The sequence below is a fragment of the Gouania willdenowi genome, chromosome 8, assembly GCF_900634775.1.
Source record: "Gouania willdenowi chromosome 8, fGouWil2.1, whole genome shotgun sequence".
Classification (NCBI taxonomy): domain Eukaryota; kingdom Metazoa; phylum Chordata; class Actinopteri; order Blenniiformes; family Gobiesocidae; genus Gouania; species Gouania willdenowi.
Genome location: NC_041051.1, coordinates 26,396,061 through 26,419,052, shown reverse-complemented (window position 1 = coordinate 26,419,052; position 22,992 = coordinate 26,396,061). Strand labels below are relative to the sequence as shown.

The following is a 22,992-nucleotide window of genomic DNA, read 5'->3' as shown; positions in this document are numbered from 1 at the left end:
CTACTCATGCTTACCACAAATGCCAAATGTAAAGAGAAAAATCATGAGCGAAATGTGAACAACTGAGACTGACCTGCAGACATTTTTCTATATCTATAATGTTCTATTTCTATATCATAAAAACATTTTGCCAAGCAACACATGTAATGAGCAGTGAGTAAATTATCATTGATTAAAACTTACACACAGTGTTTGTGGTCCACTCAGCTCGGTTTGGTTTGGAGAAAAAAAAAAAAAAAGAAACAGGAAAGGGGCGGGGCCATTGCAAACGTGTATGCGTGCGTGCGTGACAGACCGTCTGTCACTCTCTTTAGTGTCTCGTGCAGGGCTCCTCGTTCTCACAGGTGAAAAAAACTTCCCGCCTCATGGATTTACGAAAGTGTTATTTTATGAATACAGGAGATAAAAAATGTATTTAACTAAGTTACAGGAAAGAAAAGACGTTTAAAGTCAAAAACATCGACAAAACGGTAAGAGAGCGGCTTTATTTATGGTGCATTCAGTGTTCACTGTAAATCTGTCAATCATTTTGTAGTTATTATTTTAAAAACGAATAAAGAGTTATAGCATAACTGTTCAAAATTGATAGCAAAATGTCCGGGGGAAACTTAGTAAAACTTTTACAATAAGTTATTTATAACTTTAATATGATAACTGGAGGTAAAAAGTTATTAAGTTAATAATATTAAGTTTGCTTCCTTTTGTTCAGAATACACAGTTGGAAAATGTACATTGTCTTGCACCTTTTTGTAGGAAAGGTGATGTATATATCACGTTGGACTTGATTTGATTTGACATGTAAAAATCATCAGTATATCGTTGCTTTAGCTATTTTATCATCTTTGTATTACTTGGTTGCTTTACTGTCCTTTTTTTTATTGTTCTTTGTGTACCTGTAACTTTGTTTCATGCGTTATTTAATTATTTTAAGAACATTTTTAGTATTGTCAATAAAAGAGTGAACTGTTTTGTGTGTCACATGCCCATTTTGAACAGGACACACTTGTAAGAGATTATTATTCTATATGTGTTCTCGTAAAAAAAAAAAAAGGTTATTCAAAAATAATAATAAAAATAATATTAATTTGATTTGAAAGATACAAAAACTAATTTGTTCAGGGCTCCAGTCAAGGCTAGATAAAATATTTGCTCGATTAAGATGTAGTAATTCATTAATCCATAAGTCATTCATAATTCTCTTTAGATTTGTTGGATTTCTGTTATGATTGCTTTAAAAATGAGTTTACAGCTTTTTTTCTGCCATTGTTTATACGTTTAGTGTTTTCCTCTCAGTATTTGATTGTAATTCTCTGAAATTGGTGTTACGAGAATTGCTCACTTTGCTTTTTAATGTTACTGCTTTTAGTATTTCAACAGTTTAACGTGAGTAGACTGAAACTATTTAATAAAGAAACTTTTAAAACTCAGATGCTGAATAGTTACATTTCCACATCAGGTTTGCAAAATATGGTTGTTGTGTAAATTTGTATTGTATAATACAAATAATAATATTTGTATATTTCATATAAACATTTCAATCAATAAATACAGTGTTATTAATATAGCACTTTTCCAATAAGAAATGTAGCACAAAGGGCTTTTCATTATAAAAGACACTGGCATCACTAAAACATTAATATATATATATATATATATATATATATATATATTTTTTTTTTTTTTTTTTTAAAGTTCTTATTCGTATACTATAGTGAAAAAAGTACCATGGATAAACATGGAGGCAACAGTCATGATGCACTCTTAAAAACAGCTGATTTATTTATATTTTTATATCTAGAATTATATAATATTCATTTATAACATACTTTATTACACATTCGGCTTTAAAAGATTCAAATATTTTATTTCCCTGGTGACTATTTCTTCAGACTACAGAATAATAATATTAATTGTTGTGCTTTTTTTGTGTTTTACCCAACATTCTACATTGTTGTTGATGTCCTTTCTGACAGTTTGCAAACATGTTTTATCCTGTTTTGCCCTGCTTTATCACTAAAGTAAAACAAAAGTAAGCACTTCAGCTTATCTTTTGTTTCTGTTGTCTCATCAGCACTTTCCACGACTGATGTAAGACATCAACGACAAACAGGGAAAAACCAGACCAATAACAGGGACTGGTTCTACCCTTTTATGCCCCCATCCACATAAATAGACAGTGCAGGTATTGTGTGAGCAGGTAGAGCTGGGACTACGTAGTGTGGCCAAAGAACTCATCTGTCGTTCTCAGTTTGCACCAACCAGGGGAGTATTTGTTTACACGCGTGGTATTGTAAAACCGCTCACTACAAAAAGACACAGGGAGATAAAGAACATGGCTTTTTGAGGGATGATGACGGAAACAATGTGATCGCTTTGCCGTCTTCCACAGAAACTCCTCATATCTGATGATGTCACTCAAAGTGACATGAGTCTCACAGTGAAAGGCTGTGGGAAAAACAAGGATTGAAGGGAAGAATTAGTGGAGAAATGCGCAGCAGAGAAAAGACTCGTTCATGTCAGAACATAAAGTCTCTTTCTCGAGGGAAATCTTTCTTTTTCGTTCAGGTTGATGTTAATTTCCCAGAGCAGACAGTTCTCACAAAGCCATGGTACCAAAAGTTTTAGTCCTGTTTCTTAAAAAAAAAAAGTGTGATCTTGATTTGTACTCAATAGAGCCTAAAGCAGGGGTCACAAACCTTTCTGAAACTGAGTTACTTCATACTGTATAGTACGAAGGGCTACCAGTTTAAAAATCACTTCATAAACTCTAAATGTTCACGGTTTCACTTTAATTAGAGGGTAAGATTATAAGGAAGGCTATAGCTGTAACCTAAAAAAGTAGAAATGTTTAAGTTTCAACATGCAACACTTTATTTCTCCTAATTTATGCAATCGTTGTCTTCCTATTTTACTAACTACTAACAAACAACTTTTAACTAATCATATAAGATGTAACCTTTATAAAATGTAATATTTTACAAAAATCTACCTTGTGTTTTTAAAATTATATTTGATGTATGTATATCATATTATATACAGTATATAACATGCCACAACCCATACACCAAACCTGCAACACTTGAAACATTTGTCACAATGTTTCAGTGAAAAGAAACGCATATAGATGGTAATTTAATACTAACACTTTATCATGCACAGCAGTGTTTAACTTTGCTAAGTACTAATTATATCTGTCATACGTATTTATCTTTGGGAATTTAAATCCTGGAAAGTAAATCAGATTTTAGATGAAGCTCAATGGTGACTGCCTCCTGAGGGCACCTCACATTGTCAATGCGGGCTACCTGAAGCCCACCAGTGGGCGTGCACTGTAGCTGTTGCTACTCAACGTTCTTGAAGCCAAAATACGGCGCTTAGGGGTGCTTCCATTTTGCATTTGATGTCAGGAGCCCTGTTAACATGCTCATTTAGCGTACTGCCCTGATGACGTACGGAAGCCCAGCTACGCCAAGAACACAAGTATCTTTCCCGTCTGGAAATTCTACCAATGGCCTATTCAGATCATAAAGGTTAGTACAAAATCACGATATATTTCAACTCAAATATCTAGTTAAATGGCGTCTCGACGTAACTGCTATTCACAAAGAGAGCTACGCAAGATCCACGGCTGTCAATCATCGTCATACATGACGTTTTTCAACTTCAAATAACTCTTTTAAATCAAACTTCATAAAAAAATGAGCACTTGAACACAATGTTGGGTGATAATAACTAATGATCACAGGCAGCAGAGTTTAGGTTTGGAAAAAAATTATGTGACGGGTATTTTAACTATAGCCACTTCCCATCTGTTATCATTGAGGAGGCGGGGTTTATGACCGATACTGGAGCCAGTCAGCAGGGGGAGCTCTAAAAATAAAAGCTTCACTTTTGGAGGAGCTTGTCCCGCACCAACATGGTGCCCACCATTAATTGCATTTTTAACAATATTGTGCACTAAATTATCATTCATAGCACTGATAATTTACAAAGCTTTCTGTTCCAATCAACCCGAGCCAAATTGTAGCTTTACTTTTTAGTCAATGTTTTTCCAGCAATTTTCACACAAAAAAAGGTATCTACAGTACAAACATCAATGCAAAAATCATGCCAGAAAATATTACATGCAATAGTGGATGCTAGAAGGAGCTGATTTTGGCTTGCGGGTCTTGAGTCTCACACATACTATTTTTGGCTCAAACGTACTCGGGTGTAGGGATGTGAATCTTTGGGTGTCTCACGATTCAATTCAAGTGGATTCTGATTCTTAGGGTCGGATTTGATTCTAAATTGATTCTCGTTTGAACCGATTCTCGATTCAAAAATTGATACAATGCATAATGTGTTAAGGCAAATTATGACATCAAAACAATACAGTTTGTATAAAATCATTTTAAATAAAATGATTCCAATGATGTATTCACACAAAGGCAAACTTGAGACATAAGGTAGCATTTATTCCTGCTAAACAAATAGAAACTTACTTACTGTACAAGAAATAACTAAATAAAAGCTTTAAGCTTAGGCCAGCTGCCCCTTTCTTCCAGAAGTAAGTCTCAACTCTCAGTGACTACAAGAATAAATCCAAGGTATACAAAGAAAAAAAAAGGTGGCATAAGAAAAAGAGTGGAGGGGGCTTGGGGGGAGGTGGGTACCATGGCCCCCTCATGTCTGCAGGGTTGGGCCCCTGCAGCTTCTTAGGGCGCTGGGGCTGGTGGCTAAGTCAATTCAGAATTTTTTTTTAATTATTATATCTTATTTTGTTATTAATACACATTTTGTGTATGCTGTTGGGTTATCACATTGTTGTTTGTCCCTGTCTTTTATCTTGTATATAAAAAAATAAAAATTAAATTGATTTTTGAAGTTTATGAATCGTGGATGATTAGAATCGCAATTTTTATGTGAATTGATTTCTTCCGCCACCCTTACTCGGACGAACACCCGCAAAACGGACTTTGCGCGGCCAATTAAATGCAAAGGTCAGATTTTCACTGTCACACAAAACACTGCTCGGCATTGTATCGACTCGCATTAAATGTAACAGGGACCTGCATTTCACCCGCCTAGTGAAACAGAGCAGGAGAGATGAACAGGAGCTAAGGAGAAACTGGCAGACAAGGTACAAAAGTACACCTTTAAAACACGTCCCAGGAGTACAAAGACTATAGAGAAGCGCTAAGAATCATGGGACATATAGGATATTAATGGAAACTACTACACGCGGCCTATCGAGAACTATCTAAAACTTTAGTACATGGTGTGAAATTTGCAAAAAAAAAAACATTACCTTCTCTTGAGAAATGAGAAATAAAGTAATTTAAATGGGTATTCTGATATCATTGCCCTACCTACTGTGCACAGTACACGCTTGCAACTGCAAAACATGAACAATTAAATCGATCGACTATCAGAATTTTCCCATTTATCATAGGAGTAATTACCTATTTTAATGTAAACAAGCAGTGTTCAATAGGTGCTTTGAAAAAGTTATATATTGATCAGCATACAAGAAACTGCATCTACAGATGAAGGTAAAATTATGCACAGTCATGCAGGAAAGAGTCCAGAGCAAACATTGCTATGGTGTCTGAGTCTCTCCATGCTTTACAGAGTTTTAAAAACATGTGACTTAATATAGAAGTAACACCGTAGTCATTTTTGATTAGAGAAAATCTGAAGTGTTTCTATAAGTCACGTTGAAATGATGAGGTAAACAAAACTGTGCTTGACTTGCTTTAGAAAGAAAACCAAGTTTCAGAAGATTAGGACAGTGTGACCTACATCACATTAGCTTATCGACTTACTAACCTAAATAAAAGCTGCAGCAGTGAATGACTCATTGATCAATCCACCACTTGTTGCACATTGACGTTGTCCTCCCCCCCTCCCTCACTCTTGTGCAGTTGCTTTAAGCACATAAACAAAGCTTGGGATAGCCACTGTTCACCGTCTTATGCATTTGATGCTGCTCCTGGATGCCTCAGCTACATTGTTACCAAAGTAAAATGTTCATAATACATTTTCAGCTCATTTGTGATGATGAAAATCCAAGGGAACAATAATGAACTATCATTACTGGAAGATGGAGGAAGATTCTCATTCATTACGAGGAAAAAACTTGGCTGTTTCACTCCAGTTTGGTTTTCTTTCTCTAATTAGATCGATGAGTCTTTTCCTTTCTCCACTCAGGGCAATTTAAGCCCATAAAACACTGGGAGATAAAAAAAAAAGAGACAAAGGGAGCAGAGAAAGAGGCATAGAGACAAATGCTCAGAGGCATTCTCATTCACCCTGCACAGGCGTTTGAAATTCTATCCATTTGTCAGCCCACACACCACCACCACCACCACCAGCAGCAGCAGCAGCATTTCACTCAGTCTATACATTTCTAACCCTCTAAGTCAGGATAAAATCATCTTAGCTGTAGGAGTATCAGTGTGAGTCTTACTATGTTTTTTTTCTCTCTCTCCCTGTTTACATTCATCCAGTTTTCCTCCTTTTACCTGCTCCAACCTCTGTGCCTTACATGTTGGGAGCTTCATCCTTTGCTTCTTGTTACTAAACAGTCCTTCTCTTGACCACTTTCATTTCCCTCTCCTCCTCCTCCTCCTTTCCTGCCATGTCTGTCTCAATGAGGAATCCTCCACAGCGCCGGCGATCTCTCGGCCCCGTGTCACCCAAACGCATCTACAGAAACCTCTCGGTCAGGCTGAGAGGTGGAGAGCCTTCAGTGGCCACAGTGGCGGCCCCACCCCAACGCTCTGGCGGGAAGTCGACAGACGCTGTAAGAAATGAAGAGTGTTAATGGAATTGCCCTTGAGCTTGGTTGAAATTCACCTTGTTTCACTGGGTTTAATGGCCCTCCTGAGACAGGTAGGTATGATTCTAGAGACATATGTCTCATTTGGTCGACCAATGACCAAGAAGCCCCCCTCCCCACACCCCCCTACTGCCTGTCCTGAAGGGCATCCTTGTTTTTCCAATAGCAGATAAGTCGATTTGTGAGGCTGTAGTTCTGTAATCTAAAGCAATATGAAAACTCAGTTGAAAATGTTTCTAAGTCTAAGGAACACTCTGGACCTGTGGCTATAGTCGCTATTACTGGGCTGCACATTGTGTGCATGTTTCTTTAGACCGTGGGAGGAAAATCAATGCACCATCGGAGGAAACATGAAGTTTTGCCTCGAAGCTCTCACTACAAAATGTGAGTGTTTTTTAGTCCATTGAGCAAATTAATAAAACAATCAGTTATTATCTTCATAATGGCTGTTTTGCTAATTACAAAGACTAAATTCATTAGGGAGATTTATTTTTTATTTTTTATTTTTTTAAGCTTGGAATTATCTTGTGATCTTATTTATGCAGGATATCAGTGAGTAAATCATTTTTTCTCATTAATCTTTCACAAGCATATAAATCAGTAATAGCTTTATTTGAGGATTAATCCTTTCATGAAGAACCTTGTGAATGCTTTATGCAGAAAAAAGCTTCAGAGTGTTGACAATTCTGCAATTCCTGCAAATTACATTGCAACTATTGAGAAAATAATGGAACTGTTGAGCTAAAGCTTATATATTGCCTATTGGTTGACATATTTTAAGTTACTTAAACACATATTTCTTAAATTTGTGCAATATTTGTTAATAAAAGCTGGATTTTTTTTGATTGGGCTCACTTGAGTTCAAGCAGGGTCGTATATGGCCCGAGAAGTTGAACCAAAATGACTTTGCTTTAAAGCAAACGCTGGATAAACTGTGGGGCCATCACTCTGCATCCCAAACAGGATTATGTCGATATAATAATTACCAGGAGCTCCACCAATGGGGAAAAGGTTTATCCAAAACAATTATCCATAATGTGATATTTGACAAACATTTTATTTATTTGTTTCTGGTTAGAAAAAGTTCAACATTAGGGTATGAACTTAGCTGGTGACATTACATTTCAGTCTTTGGTTTCATGTATTTCTGGGCAGAGACTTAGTTGTGACATTGTCTGTTTTATTTGGTCACAGCCATCTGCATTCCTAAAAATTATTAGTAAATAAATCATTAGGAGAAGATTATATTCAATTTGTGAAGCAGAATGACATCAGTTTACACCCTGGCCTTTTACCCGAAAGTGTTTATAATATGGTAGCTATTCTTTTTTAACTGAGACTATTTTTCATTGTTTGGTGTGATTTGAAATCATCATACCATTTTTTTGCCTATATTATGTTCTTAAAATTATCTTTTGAATTTTTTTTTCTGATGAAGCAGTGGATGTGGGATAGGAGAATATTTTTCTCAAGCATTCCTACCAACTAAATATTGTTGTTTTTAATCATTGCAAAAAAAAAAAAATAATCATTTTCTAATGTTGCATAATTGTTATAATTGGTGTTATTGGTATAAATTGCAAAAAAAAAAAAAAAATTCTATTGATTATATGATTTGAGAATTGGAGCATCTTCTTTGATTTGAGCGTGCCTTGTTATTAAGTGGTGATGGTGGATCCTGAACACAGATCAGTTGAGAACCAGTGGTTTAGGAGATACTAGGCCGGTCTACTAACTTTGGTCTAGTGATGGCATCTCTCTCTATGGATTGATTTCTGCTAAACCTGTCTTGACTAACTCACTACCTCTTCTGTTGTAAAATGATCCTATTTTAAACACTAATGCTCTCTTCCTCTTTCCCTCACGGCCTCGCTTCCTCTCTCTACTCCTCATTAGTACAAGAGCCTGTGGGAGGCGGTGGAAAACGAGGACACATTGGCAGTGCAAAGCCTCCTTTCCAGAGATCACATCGGCTGTAGAGGAGGAGGAGGAGGAGGCGGCGTCGGAGGAAGCGGAGGAGGAGGAGGGAGTCTGTGGGAGAGAGGAGAGAAGAAAGAGAAGGACTGGGAGAGAGAGAGGGAGAAGGGAGTGAACAGGGTCAGCGACCAGGGTTTGGTCCCTTTGGACGTGGCTGCGCTGACCCACAATTCACCTCTGCTTCATGTGTTGACCAAGGCTGGTGCGAGACATAATCCAGTTTGTAAGTTTTAGATTGCTACATAAGTAACATTTAAAATGTACAGTGGGACCTCGGCTTTTGTTCCTAAAATTAGTTTTACACTAAGTCATTTGTGAATCCAAAAATTATTTTTGTTTTATCCATAAAGGCTGACATTAGGCTGTCATTATTATGACATGACACCTGTCATTTGCATTAATTAGGTGTCATGAAGGCTGTTAGAGTGTCGTTTGTTACCCTAACCCCTAACCATTCGTTACCCTAACCACTAACTAGTGTTGTTCTGATACCGATCACCATTTGCGTGGTGTCGCCAATACTGCGGTATGACCCGTTTTCCGCTGAAAATCAGGTCCTCGAAATCGCTGACATTTTCTCACGTGTGGGGACGTTTGTTGGTTTTTCATCAACACAAAAACGCAGCCCCGCGATTGGTTCAGAGCGGCAACTCCGGGCCAATAGCGTTAAGCTTGCCACGGCATGCACTGAGACACTCTGATGTTCTATCTCTCTATCTTGTTCTGTTGGTCCTTCTGTCCACTAACACCAACCAGTTGAGGCAGATGGCTGCCACCTCCGAACCTGGTTCTAACGGAGATTTCTTCCTGTTAAAAGGGAGTTGTTTCTTCCCACTGTCGCTAAATGCTTGTTCATGTGGATCTTGTTGGGTTTCTTCTTTCTTATTATGAATTTTATATTTTGACAAGCGCATTGAGATTACTTTGTTGTAAATTGCGCTATACAAATAAAGTTGAATTGAATTGAACACGTAACCATACGTGTTTCAGGAGTCAGGGTAGCAGTGACAGTCGAGAGAAAGAAAAAGACGAGGCGCTGTGTTTGAAGAAGAGTTTGATGCTGCAAATGGTATCACCGGGTTAATAGTTAGTACTTGCCTTTACCGATGCCAGCCTTTCAGTGTAACTCTAACCCCACTAGACCCCTCCACCTGATGCAAAAAATGCCAACATAGCTCCAAAGGTGTCATAATTTAGCGATCGACACTTAATGACACATTATTCATGCCAATGACAGATAATGACAGCATAATTTCAGCCTCATGTATAAAACTTCAAGTAAAGTGTTGCCTTTTTTTTTTTTTTTTTTTTTTTTACAAAAGAGACTTCTTTAAACTTTTAACCTCTGAAAAGATAACAAGCATTATGTATTTTAGAAGCATTTGTCCTTGAAGTAATATTACAAACTTGTTTAAACATTTAACCAAAAGTCTAATGAATTCGAATCAGCAAAAAAAACTACTATAGTTGATGCTTTTTGTTATTTGTAATTTGATTTCTGCATGGGCTGTGAGGCCATACAAAGGGAAACAGAAATTTTACGAGGCGGCCTTGGATTTTTCTATGACAAACGCTTATTGTGCCTTGAATAAGCTCTAGATTTGCCATTGACCAACTTCTTGCTTATCACGTTGAGTATCAGCCACCCCAGAATGATTGAAAAATCAAACTGTTCTTTGAACCCCTCAGAAAGGAATACAACGTTGTTTTTCAACTCGTATTTTGTCACAAGCAAAAGTTATTTTTAGTGAGAATATGTTTTGTTGACTAATGGCTTTGACAAACGATCAGATTTTTGACCGAGCCTCCACTGTGCTGTCGTTACATTGTTGTAAACCAGTCTGTTTTCCCAGTGTGCCGTCCAGCAGAGTGGGCACTCAAACTGGACTCTCTGGTGACTCTGGCGGGAAAGAGGGTTGAAGAGAGGAAGGCGGACTTGGCAAAGAAGGCCGGAGCTGGGCCTCAGGCGCAGGCTGAAGCTCAGAGACACGTCCGACTCTGGAGACTCAGACTGGAACTGTATTGCCGGATGAGGGAGAACTTCCATAAAACAGGTCAGTGATCTGGGACCGGTTTGTAGAAGCTTTATGAACTGGAACTTAGCCTATGAGCTCAATGTAAAGCTTGTTTCCTTTTAAGTGCTCATTGTCAGACAGGCTACAGGCCTGATAAGTTGTATTTTGACTTATTTTAGTTCATTGATAGTTCAACACACTGCTGTGTTTAAATACAGTTCATGCTCTGCGCTATATCCCAGTGAATGCCTGCTTAGGTGCTTTTACAGGCATGAGAGAAAATATGGATAATTTCTTCTGCTTTTTACATAGAAATGTCACAAATATTATTCTAACCATTTCTAGAACTGAGCGATCAATGCATCACAAGTAGAATTTTATTTGCATGTATTGCATCTGTTCATCTGATTAACATTCATGTGTTTTCCCCCACTAAAATGCATCCCCCAGAGCTTCCTGGTTCACCCAGCCATGTTTCCATCCTGGTAACCAGCACTTCGTCTCTGATTGTGGTGATCAAAGAGCCAGAGGGAAACAAAACAGGGATTATTACACGATACAGGGGTACGTGACATGAGATATGCATTGGAAATTGTACCTGATTGCTTGATATTAATCCTAAGTTTCTATATATTTACTACGTAGTTCCACAGATGCATAAATATCATGTATCACTGTCAAGATTAGATTAAATCCAGGCACGTTAAGTGTAAACACTAAAGTCTTTAGTGGATCCTTTGAGTGTTTGTGAGTAAAGCCATGCAGACAGTGACGTGCCTGTGGGTTTGTTGGGTCTCCACAGTTGAATGGAGCACCTCAGCTGGCTTCAAACGCATCCTCGGCTCAGCCCAAGTTACAGAAACCAAGAACCCCTCCTATATCATCAAGGGTCTGACAACAGTAAGCTGCTCTGTTTACACACACGCACACATTTGCAGACACCGTGGGATGCAAACAAACAGAAGAATTCAAAGAAAATGCTTCAAACTAATCTTTCTAGATGTAAAAATATATATGCAGCTGCATATTACACACACAGTGTATTTAGTGTGCTGCGGTTGTATCCTCAAACACAATGCTTACTTTAGCAAATAAATAATGCATGCTAGTTCAAAGTGATTTCTCAGTCCTGGAGTTTGTTATTTACAAGGTTAATGCATGCTGGCAATGTTGTGTTCTTTAAATACAGGGAGTGCATTACTTTGTCAGAGTGAGTGCCTACAATGTGAAAGGATGGGGTCCACCTCAGAGTTCCACTCCAGTCAGCGCGGCCCCCTCTAGTGAGTGCACCACTGCAAAATACTTTGATGGATGTGGATTTACCTCTTCCTTCTTCTTTATTTCTCACTTTGTGTTGCTGTAATCATGAAAGCCTAATGGACTGAATGACAATGACAGCGGAAAAGATTAATTTGTCATTTTGTGTGCAGCGTTAAGGGTTCCTACATTGTATGCTTTGGGGGATTTTTGAGTGTGCATTTTAATGCATTTTGCCACTCTAAATTGTAACTCCCACACATTTACTGAAGAGGAGTTTAAAGGCAGAAAAATACTCAGATAGAGGCTGATGTTCTGTTTCTGTGTGCACAGGCTGGAGAGAGTGCAACGGTGTGAAGTCACAGGTCAGAAACCATGAGGCCCTCGTGAGGAAACTGTTGGAAGATGCTAGAGAATCTTACTTCAGAGAATATTGGATAGGTGACACCATCTTTGGTCTTTGAACTGGTTTTACCTTCAGTAGTATATGGAGTGTTACTTTTGCTACTTTTGTATTTTCTTTCTGTATATTTTTTCCACTTCTTTTTCTTACGACTTTTCAAAACAGACACTTTATTTTGTCTCATTCTAGTCTTTTACCAAACACAAACAGCTCGATTCAGTCTCCTTCATATCCCAAAAGCTTCATTGTAACTGAGTTGAAAGCATTCATTGGGCTTTGGCTGTCACTATTTCATGTTCCATGTACAAATATTGCAGAACTGATTAACTGTTAAAGATGTCGTCTGCTCACATCAACATTTGATATTTAGAAAGAAAAGATCAAATACAGAGAAGGCAATTTTACACTGAAATACCAGCATCAATAAGATTCACGCTGTAAAGAGGAAGACAGCATTTTTGATATTATCGCATTGACATTAAACATCAGTGAAAGCAGCAATGTCTTAGAAATGTTTATCCAATCAGCCTCTACTTGCCAGCTTGCTGCTGCTGCTGCTGAATGAAGGTGGTGTGTATTTTTGAGCTGGCAGCATGGAGCGTAGAGTGACAAATCCGGCTGTGTATTTCCTACACACTTCAGTTACGAGGACCAAGTGCAGCTTTTTTAGGTTTTATAACACGCACAATTTATTACTACAAACCAAATATATCAAACGTGATGGACAACACATGCGGTCCTCTGTCTAATTTTGTGCTGCAAAACAAAATATATGTGGACTTCAATCTCAATCAATCAATCAATATTTTATTTGTATAGCACCAAATCATAACCAATGCTATCTCAAGACACTTTACAGTAGAGCAGTCTTAAGGACGGACTCTTCATTTTATGGATACACACATATGCATATACACGTATATACACATACATATGTATCCCACACCCAACATGAATTCATCAATAAACACAAAAGAACAAAATCAAACAACAATAACCCCAAATTACTCCAAAAATGCTCAAAAAAGCAACAAAAACACACAAATGACTCTTAAAACACACACACAACAACAAATATACTAAAATTACAGGAATATACATTACAAAACCCTTTGTTCTTTCCTGTATTATTGCTCAGATTTATATTTTTCTTAATACTGACATGTATTCTAAAAAAGTGGCCCTTTTGGCAACTTTTCAGAAAACCACATTTTTATTGCCTCCCTCCAATACCCATTTCTGATATATACCATCATGGGCATTTCTGGCTATAGGCATACTATGCAATTGCATAGGACCCCAGGAGCCTTTAGGGAGACCCTCTGCTTCATCTGAGGAGAAGGAATGTATCTTTTTTTTCATCCCTGAAATGCTTATAATTTATAAATAAACATAAAAAATCAGAATATAAAATTATTCATGTTTTATTTCCTTTGAAGTGCTTCATATTTATGCAAAATATTGCATACGTGCATCTAAAAAAAGATGGTTGCTATCTATTGCTGCCATGGTAACACGGCTGCATAGGTGGGAATAAGGTGGTAATGTTAAAAACACGTGGAGACAACCTGCTGTCGTGAACTATTTGATTCATTACCTTTCATATAGCGAATCAAATGTTCTTCCAGTTTACCTCTTTTGGCAGATTAAGTGTTTCCCCCCCATTCTGATCCTCTTCTCCACCCTCCCACAGACAGCTCGAAGCCTCAGAGCCCCAGCAAGCGTCTGTCGGTGTCTCGTGGCATCAAACAACTGTTCCAGTCCGCCACCAAGTTTGTCCGTCTCCTGCAGAGGTAGCAATTCATCCGATCCCTTCCCACTTTTCCCCCTATGCCTGGAGGGGAGCACAAGTTTGAAAACGGATGAGATTACCACAGAGTAGACTACAAAAGCCTGAGTTCAAACCAGTATCTGATAGAGTTACTGAAAATGAACAGGAGCCGCTGTTGCTTGGAGATGAGAGAAAAGATCTTTTGAAGAAGCCGATGTTTGAAATTGTTGGACTGAAGCAGGTGACTGATAATTACTTCGCTCTTCCAGAAGCTATCAGTGCGCCAGATGTTTGGCTGCACTGGCCACCTAAGAACAAAGTGTCTTTGTTGGACAGTGTGTCACTACAGGAATACAAATAGTGTGGCTGTAATGATTGATAACATCAATCCATGCTGTGCCTGCTCTGTGCATGGTGATGAGGATGGCGTTTGTTCTTTCTAACACAGGACAATACGTTGTTTCAGGGTCAACAATAGCCTCGTATCAATGTTTTTGGACGATTGGAGAGTTTGATGATAACTTCCATTCCCTTTTTATTCCAGCAAACTTACAGACCCTTTCCAAAAAAATGGAATATCATGGAGAAGTTGTTTAATTTCCATAAATCCATTCAAAAAGTTAAACTTTCGTAGATTATAGATTCAGTGCCCACAATTTAAACAATTTCAAGTATTTATTTGTTTATTTTTACATAATTTGGGCTTCCAGCTCATAAAACTCATGAAAACAGGATTTCAAAAAATTAGAATACTGTGAAGAAATCACCATTTACTTTTCAGTTTTTGCAGAAAAAAAAGAGGAGAAGAAGGACGGGACTGTTGGCCAGTGGTCCATAGTTTTTTTTCCGATGAAAGTAAAGTGTGCCTTTCATTCAGGAATCAAGGTCTAAGGGTTTGGAGGAAGACGGGTGAGGAACAGAACCCAAACTGTTTGAGGTCCAATGTAAAATATACACAGTCAGTCATGATTTGGGGTGTAATGTTCTGTTCTGTTACTCAATTTGTCGGCCCTGAATCTATAATCTATGAAAGTTTAACTTTTTGAATGGAATTATGGAAATTAAACAACTTTTCCATGATATTCTAATTTTTTGGAAAGGGTTTGTATTTAATTTTTATTAAATCCATAGTATAAGCTTTATTGATCAATAAATCGAAGATCATTTCCTCGAAAAAAAATTACGTAAAATGTTGAAATTGTTGCGTGAAAGTTTGTTTTTTAATCCACACCGTAAACACTCAATTTGTTTATATTTTAGCAGATTGCATTGTGGGTTTTATAGTCGCAGAGACGGCTACATGGAAGTGTTTTTACTTCATTCTCATAACACGGGGAACGCCGAGAAAAAACTAGAACAAAAATAGTTTCAAGTCAATCTCTGTCGTTCTTTGCTGGTGAAGAAAAACACGAAACCACAGTAACAATGAAGGAAAAACACATCCCACAATGCAATGCGCAAAACTCTTCTGAAAATGACAATAAGAGAGTGTTTACAGCGGAGACCAAAACAATCTTTCAAGCTACTTTTGGAAGTGATCTATTATTCTCTGAGAATTATGAATTATGTATATATACTGTATAAGTAGAATTGTATTCATCCTAAAACTATTTTTTTATAGTCTGAGACCTTTGACTCTGACTCTATTTAAGTATCATTCATTTTAAGTCATGTGGGTTAGGTAAGAAATATATATATATATATATATATAGTTTTCCCCAGAGCTATGATGTAACAGGTATCTTTATCTGTCAAACTAAAAGCACGTGTAACTATTTTGACTGCAGCCTTTTGTGTTTGTGCTTTTTTTTGGGTTAATCTCGTGTCGATCCCATCAGAGGTGTATACTTGGCGACTGTCTTCTACCACAAGGAGAACATCTTGGTCACAGCTGAAGATCAAATCCCACTGGTGGAGATCCAGTGCTGCTCCACCTCCGTCACTCAGGACTTCCTTTGGTTTGCTAAGGTGAGCGAGTGAAGATTGGCCGTAAAATCACAACTGCATGATGATTATTATTATTATGCAGGTCCCTTTTTCTGGTAGTGATGTTATTTCTGGCACCAAGACCTTTGCAACAGATAATTTAAGTCAGGAATGATGCACAATGGATCCAATTCTTAAGGCATTCATTTCTCTGATGTCAAGTGTTTCCCTGGAAGGCAGCATACACATCCACATGACCTTTCACAAGAGAAAGAAGGAGCTTCTTTTCCATTCATTGATCATAGTTTATGATAAAAGTATTGTCAAGTCGATCTCAATTTTGTGCTGTTCCTGACTTGCAAATAACTTATTTTTACTGGATTTCACTCAAAGAACCAGACCTTCATTTTTTTTTTTTTAATTCAAAGTATTGTTTGTATTGTATTGTTGTTACTATGCGTTCCTTGAAATCAAATTTAACTTTTTAACTTTGTGACCTTTTCCAACTATTTAATTTAGTTTTTATAGTTCAGTACCATGTTTTTTTTCATAAACAAGTTTTTCCACTTCCTATCTTACTCAATTACATTCAACTATTGCTATATTAACTTGCATTTTTAACAACCAAATTTTAATAGCATTTAACATGTGTGAATAGTATTTATTTGTCCAGTCTTAAAGAAAGAAAAAAATTCTTTTTTAACCACATGTTTTTAACAAAACCATTTTTAAAAGTAAGGTAACTTAATACTCAGGTATTTTTTTTCGAAGTGTCTTTTGATACGGAAACGTACGTTTTTCTGCATATGCGTGATGTGCCTGTATGATTTCACCGTGTCCAGCGCCTGACTCAAGAATTCTTCCTTCCGCTGCCGTGGGTTCGAATCACGCTTTTGTCATAAATACTTTTTCATATGTATCATATCATACATATTTAACACGGCAAATTCCACCATTAAAAATACATATATGAAAAAAATAAACATTTTAGGGTATTTCCTGGATTAGAGTTAGGGTTAGGGTTATGGTTAAAAATACGTAAATGAAAAATAATAAACATTTTAGGGTATTTCCTGGGTTAGGGCTAAAATAAAAGGGTTAGCGGGGTAGCTAAAAATACATTTGAGCTAAAATAAAACTGACGGTACTTCAAGTCACGTGGTGCACCGATCACGTGACCTAAACTGGCCAATGAGGGGCATTCTGTATGAATAGACTGGTAGTCTATTCATATGTTTCCATATTATTATTATTATTTTTTTTTTACCAGTTTTAAATACAGCATTTTTAAGCAATGTAGATCATTTCGAAACTACTTTAAACCATTTTATCTTCACTTATTTGTATTTCACATCAACCAAATCTAGTTTTTAATACACAGTTAACATGGCACGTGAAATAAGCTTAATAAATCTTTAAATTAAACAAGTACATCAAACTCAAACATTGCTTGAATTGCTTATTACACCAACAATTTGCCAAACTTTACAAATAAATGAACAAGAAATGTATTCAACTTACTGTAAGTGTCCATGCTAAATAATGTTTAAGTCCAAGTTGCTGGTGTTTTACTTTCAAATTAATTGTCCAAGCAACAAAAGTTTATATGTCACCCGTAGTTATTTTGAGGTGATTACCAGATGTCCATCCAAACATGTAAAGAGTCTTTGCACATAACAGTTCAGTCCCAATAGAGGGGAAGAACCCTGTCCATCCACTTCAGGCTGCTAAGCATGCACTGCCATTACCCCCAGTTCACCCACAGTGACAGGTTATTGTCATTAAAAGAATCAGGTGTGCACACACAAGTGGGAAGGGCTTCCACCTGGCCCCTCCCCTGCTTAGCAGGAGGGAGGGAGGCAGCGCACAGGCAGTTTTTCCATACAACATTATAGATAACTTTAACTTTAAAAAAAAAAAAAAAACACAAGTGTTTCACAAAACACATGAATTCATTAAAATTTGTAAACATTATGTAATTATACATATGCATTTATTGTGTTTGTATCTTGTGTCTTTTTTCTTTTTTTTCATTTTTATTTAGTCATTTTTCATTAACTAACAGTTAAATATCAACATGTACAATCTACAAAAAAAACCAATAATTTACGCACATTTTAAATGTAGAGATGAGAACTATAACTACCACTTTTCTGTAACAAAAAATAAATAAAAAATTCCTTTGATTCCTTTGCATCTTTTTTTTTTTTGACAGTCTGTATAGCAGCTGTTTGATATTCTATGCAAACATATCATTTTTACAGATTTTCAGGTGAAGCTAAAGGAAACTTCAAGATGTTTTCTTGGGAATTTTACCTAGTATTGATTATGGCAAAGGTTAAGTGTGGAGGAAAAAAAATTTGATGAACGATTAATCGTGATTTTATTCTTGATGATTATGACTTGATTCTTAAATTCCTCCTAGTTGGACTATATCAATTACGCTATACAGTATTGAACGTGCTGTGAGTGTGATGTGTTATTTAAAAGGAGAAGTTCAATAATTCAGCAACTGGCTGATCTTAAATGTAGGATCAATAAACATCATTTATCAAAAACTGGATCAATAACCTGAAGACTTCAGTCATCAGACTCAAATCGGGGCATTGGGCTAATTAACCACCCGGCAAACGGGCTGTCATCCTCTGAGACTGGGAAGGTACTCCAGACCAGATACTGGTCCGAAACGTTTTGGGAGGCTTTGCACTGGCTGATCAGTGTCAAAGGGTAAAGGGGCGGGGCTATTTTATCAAGTCTACTCTACAGTCAATAATGTCTTATTGGATGGATTAAAAACTAGCACTAACACTTTACCTGAAGTTTTATACATAAGGCTGACATTACGCTGTCATTATTATAACATGACACCTGTCATTAGCATGAATAAGGTGTATTGAAAGCTGTCATTAAGTGTTGTTTGTTATCCTAACCCTAACCCTTTGTTATCCTAACCCCTAGCCTTAACCCTAACCCCACTATATCCCTCCACCTAACCCAAAAAATGCCAACATATCTCCAAAGGTGTAATAATTTAGCAAAAGGTGTCATAATTTAGGGAACGACAGCCTTCATGACACCTTATTAATGCTAATGACAGCATATGGTCAGCCTTATGTATAAAACTTTGAACAAAGTGTTCTAGTCATAATAATATTGGCTCAGGTTGTCTTCTAAGCAAGAGGTTGGGGGTTCAATCCCAGTCTATACGTTGAAGTGTTTTTGGGCAAGACACTGAACCCTAAATTGCTCCCAGTGGTTGACCAGCATGGCAGCTTAGTCATATTGGTGTGTGAATGGGTGAATGAGAAGATATTGTAAAGCGCTACTGTTTGAGACTACTTCAGTGTGGGGATAAATATATAAATTAAGTCCATTTACCATTTTCATGTCAATTGCAGCATGTAAATAAAGGTTTACTCTCTGTCCTGCAGTTGTCGTGTGCGTGGCATCAGGTCCCTTGGCTCCAGCAGGGCCTCTCCTCTGCTCACTCTTCTCCATCGTCTCTCCTTCAGAACAGGCACAACATTTTACGAGCCTTATCCCAGCTGCAGGTAGGAAATTCAAGCAGCTTTCTCTTCAGATAAGGAATACTGAAACAGGTTAATTGCTGTTTTAATTGCCTCTTTACGTTCTTTGTCCTGCTCCATGTCTCACATTTGCCAGGCCCACACAACTCTCAGTGAATACCTGTACGCAGTTCCTCTGTGTTAGTTAATCTCCCAAATACAGTCATTTTGAATCAATTCTCCACGGTTTTTAAGCTTTCTGCTTTTTTTTCTCCTTTCTGCTGTCAGTCTTCTTTGGGAACGATGGATTTGGGTCGCGTGTACTACGAGCCTCTCAAAGACCGGCAGGGTAACATGCTGCTGGTGACTCTGAAGGAGTTCCCAAATCCTCCGAGGTAAGTCATGGTAATTTTTTTTTTTTAGATCAGTTCAATCCTTTTTAGGCAGATTTTTCAACTGCTCTGAGTTCATCTTCAACACTGGTCAATGAATAAATGTTTTTGGTAACAGTTTACTTAAAGTTTACTTAAACTTGTCATTACCATGAATAAGGTGTCATGAAGGCTGTCATTGAGAGTTGTTTGTTACCCTAACCCCTAACTCTTCATTGCCCTAAACCCTCCACCTAACCTAACATATGCCAACATAGCTCCAAAGGTGTCATAATTTAGCGAACAACACTTAATGATACCCTTCATGACACCTTACTTATGCTAATGACAGATAATCACAGTCTAATGTCAGCTTTATGTACAAAACTTCAAGTAAAGTGTTACCATTTTTTTTAAAATGCTTAATTACCTGATTTTGGGTGGGAAAGTATTGATAATATCAAAGCAATAAGTGACAAATATCAGTCCCTGCAGGACCTTCACTTTAAATTGTTTACATTTTGTGGCCAATTTATATGTAAATTACGGAAATTTTGTGGAATAATTAGAAGAGGAGTTTTTTTTAACAATTTAAGATTAGAAATGGCTGCCATCATGTAATATAAACACAGCAAAATGTGAGCCCTGCTAATATTTTGGAGTTTTATTGAATTTATGCGTCAATTTGGAGATATCTACAACTGGATTAGTTGGTAATTTACACAAGGATTCGTGGTTTCTCTGACTTTTTTGCTTTCTGCTGCGGGCCGAAGGGGCCAGATTTGGCCCTTGGGGCTTAAGTTTGACGCGTGTGCTTTTGATGCTAACCTGGTCCTCCACCTGATGAGCTCATTATCAGGCTATCTGCAACGCTCATTAGATTCAAGCGTGTTGGAGCAGGGAGACATCCTAATGACTTTTAATGACTTAATAACCTGTTTGCATGCCAAGCCCTGCTTATTAACCTCAGTGTGATCCAATGTGTCAATTAACACAAAATAATACTGCAATCAGCCTCATGCAACATCATTAGCTACCACTCGTGTGTGTGAATGGCTCCTTTATGCTTGGATTTTATGCTTTTAGCAACTCCTCCTAGTCAGATACCGGCTGGATGATATTAATTAATCAGGCGTTTTAATTTGCCGTTCCTGTGGTTGCGTTTTATTTCCTCTGCAGCCCTCCTGACCCTCCGCTCCACTGGATGCCTCTGGCACGTTTGGAAAAAAATCGCAACAGAACTCCTCTGCTTTCTGAGCCGACAGCCATGGACATGCTGTGCGACCAGCTCAAGGTGAAAACTCTGTCAAGGTTTACTGAAAGAGTGAGAGAGAGATTCATTTTACTGAGCTTTAAAGCGTACTGATATATCCTACTCAAGTAGAAGTACTGATACTTGATTGAAATAGTACTCAAGTACAAGTAGAAGTAAGTCATGCATGAAATGCTCAAGTACAAGTTAAAAGTAGCACAATTAAATATACTCAAAGTAAAAGTGACTAGTTACTTTTACCCCCCACATTTATTTTTGCCCTTGCATACAGTAAACATCTGATTTTATAAACTTAAAAAGGAAGAGATTAAATCTTGCACAATTGAAACTTCATTTATTTTTCCACAAAGGCATCTGTATAAAATAAAAAGTTTTGCCAAAATTTACAATTTTTTTTTTTTAAAATAAATTAACAAACGAATTCAATTCAAAATGATAAAAATTCTCCGGCTCTAAGTACAAGTAAATTTATGAACTGTAAAACTGATAAAATAACCGGCTTCAATGGTGTTTTGGTGCGCAACATTTATTACGTTTAATCTGATTGGTCGGCTATGATGTGATGCATTTATTTGATTGTTGTCTGGTCATTTCATTTTTTTGTAGCTTCACAATATCTGTTGATCATTTTAAAATGAAAAATATGAATTTACTACTACTTTTACAATCGTAACAAATTACTTCTTTTAAAACATTCTTAAATATAAGTAAAATTATTGATTTAGAATTATACTCAAAAAAGTACAAGTACCCACAAAAGCAACTCAATGACGGTAACGTTAGTACTTTTACCTCTGCAAATATCTAGGTGTCAAATACAATCAGATGTATGTGAAATATTATGTGTGAAAATAGTATTGATAATATGTTTTTTTAATGCATGGAGTTACGCAGGGACCGTGCATAAAGTAATTAACTTGAAAAACATAAAAAGACATGGGAAGTGAATCCATCCATACGTTAGGTTTTATTCCCGCAAGTCACATCTGTGTATGTGTCCCTGTTTGTTGTCCAGGAGAAGCTTTCCCTGCACCGGCACAGCATGCAGTGGGCTCAGCCTGGGCTGTACGTGGGCATCCTGAAACTGTGCAGCTCAGTGGAGCAGATCAGAGTGCTCGTACCTCAGAGGCTCCCAAATCTGCTCTGCCACACACGAGTCCGGCACAACGCCCACGTTACTAGGTAACACAATGTTTACTTAGCTCCCTGCCAGCACTGTTCATTTTGATTTAGTTTCAGTCGTACTGCTTTGACTATTTCAGTTATAGTCTAGTTTTAGTCAGCTCAATCAGTGCTTCTCAAACTTTTTAGGCCTTTCTCTTGAGCTCCGAATTCAGGTACCCCCTTTGTCCGACTACAACATTTTTGCTCAGAATATTATGAAAAAAACAACTCTAAAGCACAATGATGGAATTAATGAGTTTAAGTTTGTGAATTAATTGACTGAAACAGAATTTAGTACCTCCTGAATAGATTTATTTCTATAATTTTGATCTTTTCCCATCATCTCCCGCCTTGTGTAGGACCAAGACTGTTCAGTTCATGTTCTAATCAACATATTTTCCATTATGATTTTTAACTAAAAATAAACAATTCCAAACCCCATATTTTGATGCTTTCATTTGTTAATTTTTCACTCTCTCTCTCTCTCTCTCTCTCTCTCTCTCTCT

At 37.2% G+C, this 22,992-nt stretch overlaps 1 protein-coding gene across 1 annotated transcript in view; it reads left to right on the top strand.

The window, feature by feature from the left end:
* Positions 1–321: 321 nt before the first annotated feature.
* Positions 322–22,992, top strand: part of LOC114468731 (ankyrin repeat and fibronectin type-III domain-containing protein 1) — a 29,867-nt gene continuing 7,196 nt past the window's right edge. Inside the window, exons 1-14 of the mRNA XM_028455782.1 lie at positions 322–470; positions 6,492–6,787; positions 8,720–9,023; positions 10,654–10,854; positions 11,266–11,379; positions 11,618–11,715; positions 12,005–12,095; positions 12,406–12,513; positions 14,169–14,268; positions 16,085–16,214; positions 19,604–19,723; positions 19,967–20,073; positions 21,229–21,343; positions 22,338–22,504. Of these exons, the coding sequence (XP_028311583.1) occupies positions 6,623–6,787; positions 8,720–9,023; positions 10,654–10,854; positions 11,266–11,379; positions 11,618–11,715; positions 12,005–12,095; positions 12,406–12,513; positions 14,169–14,268; positions 16,085–16,214; positions 19,604–19,723; positions 19,967–20,073; positions 21,229–21,343; positions 22,338–22,504 (1,820 nt within the window). The 5' untranslated portion in view covers positions 322–470; positions 6,492–6,622. The remainder of the gene's footprint in view (positions 471–6,491; positions 6,788–8,719; positions 9,024–10,653; positions 10,855–11,265; positions 11,380–11,617; positions 11,716–12,004; positions 12,096–12,405; positions 12,514–14,168; positions 14,269–16,084; positions 16,215–19,603; positions 19,724–19,966; positions 20,074–21,228; positions 21,344–22,337; positions 22,505–22,992) is intronic.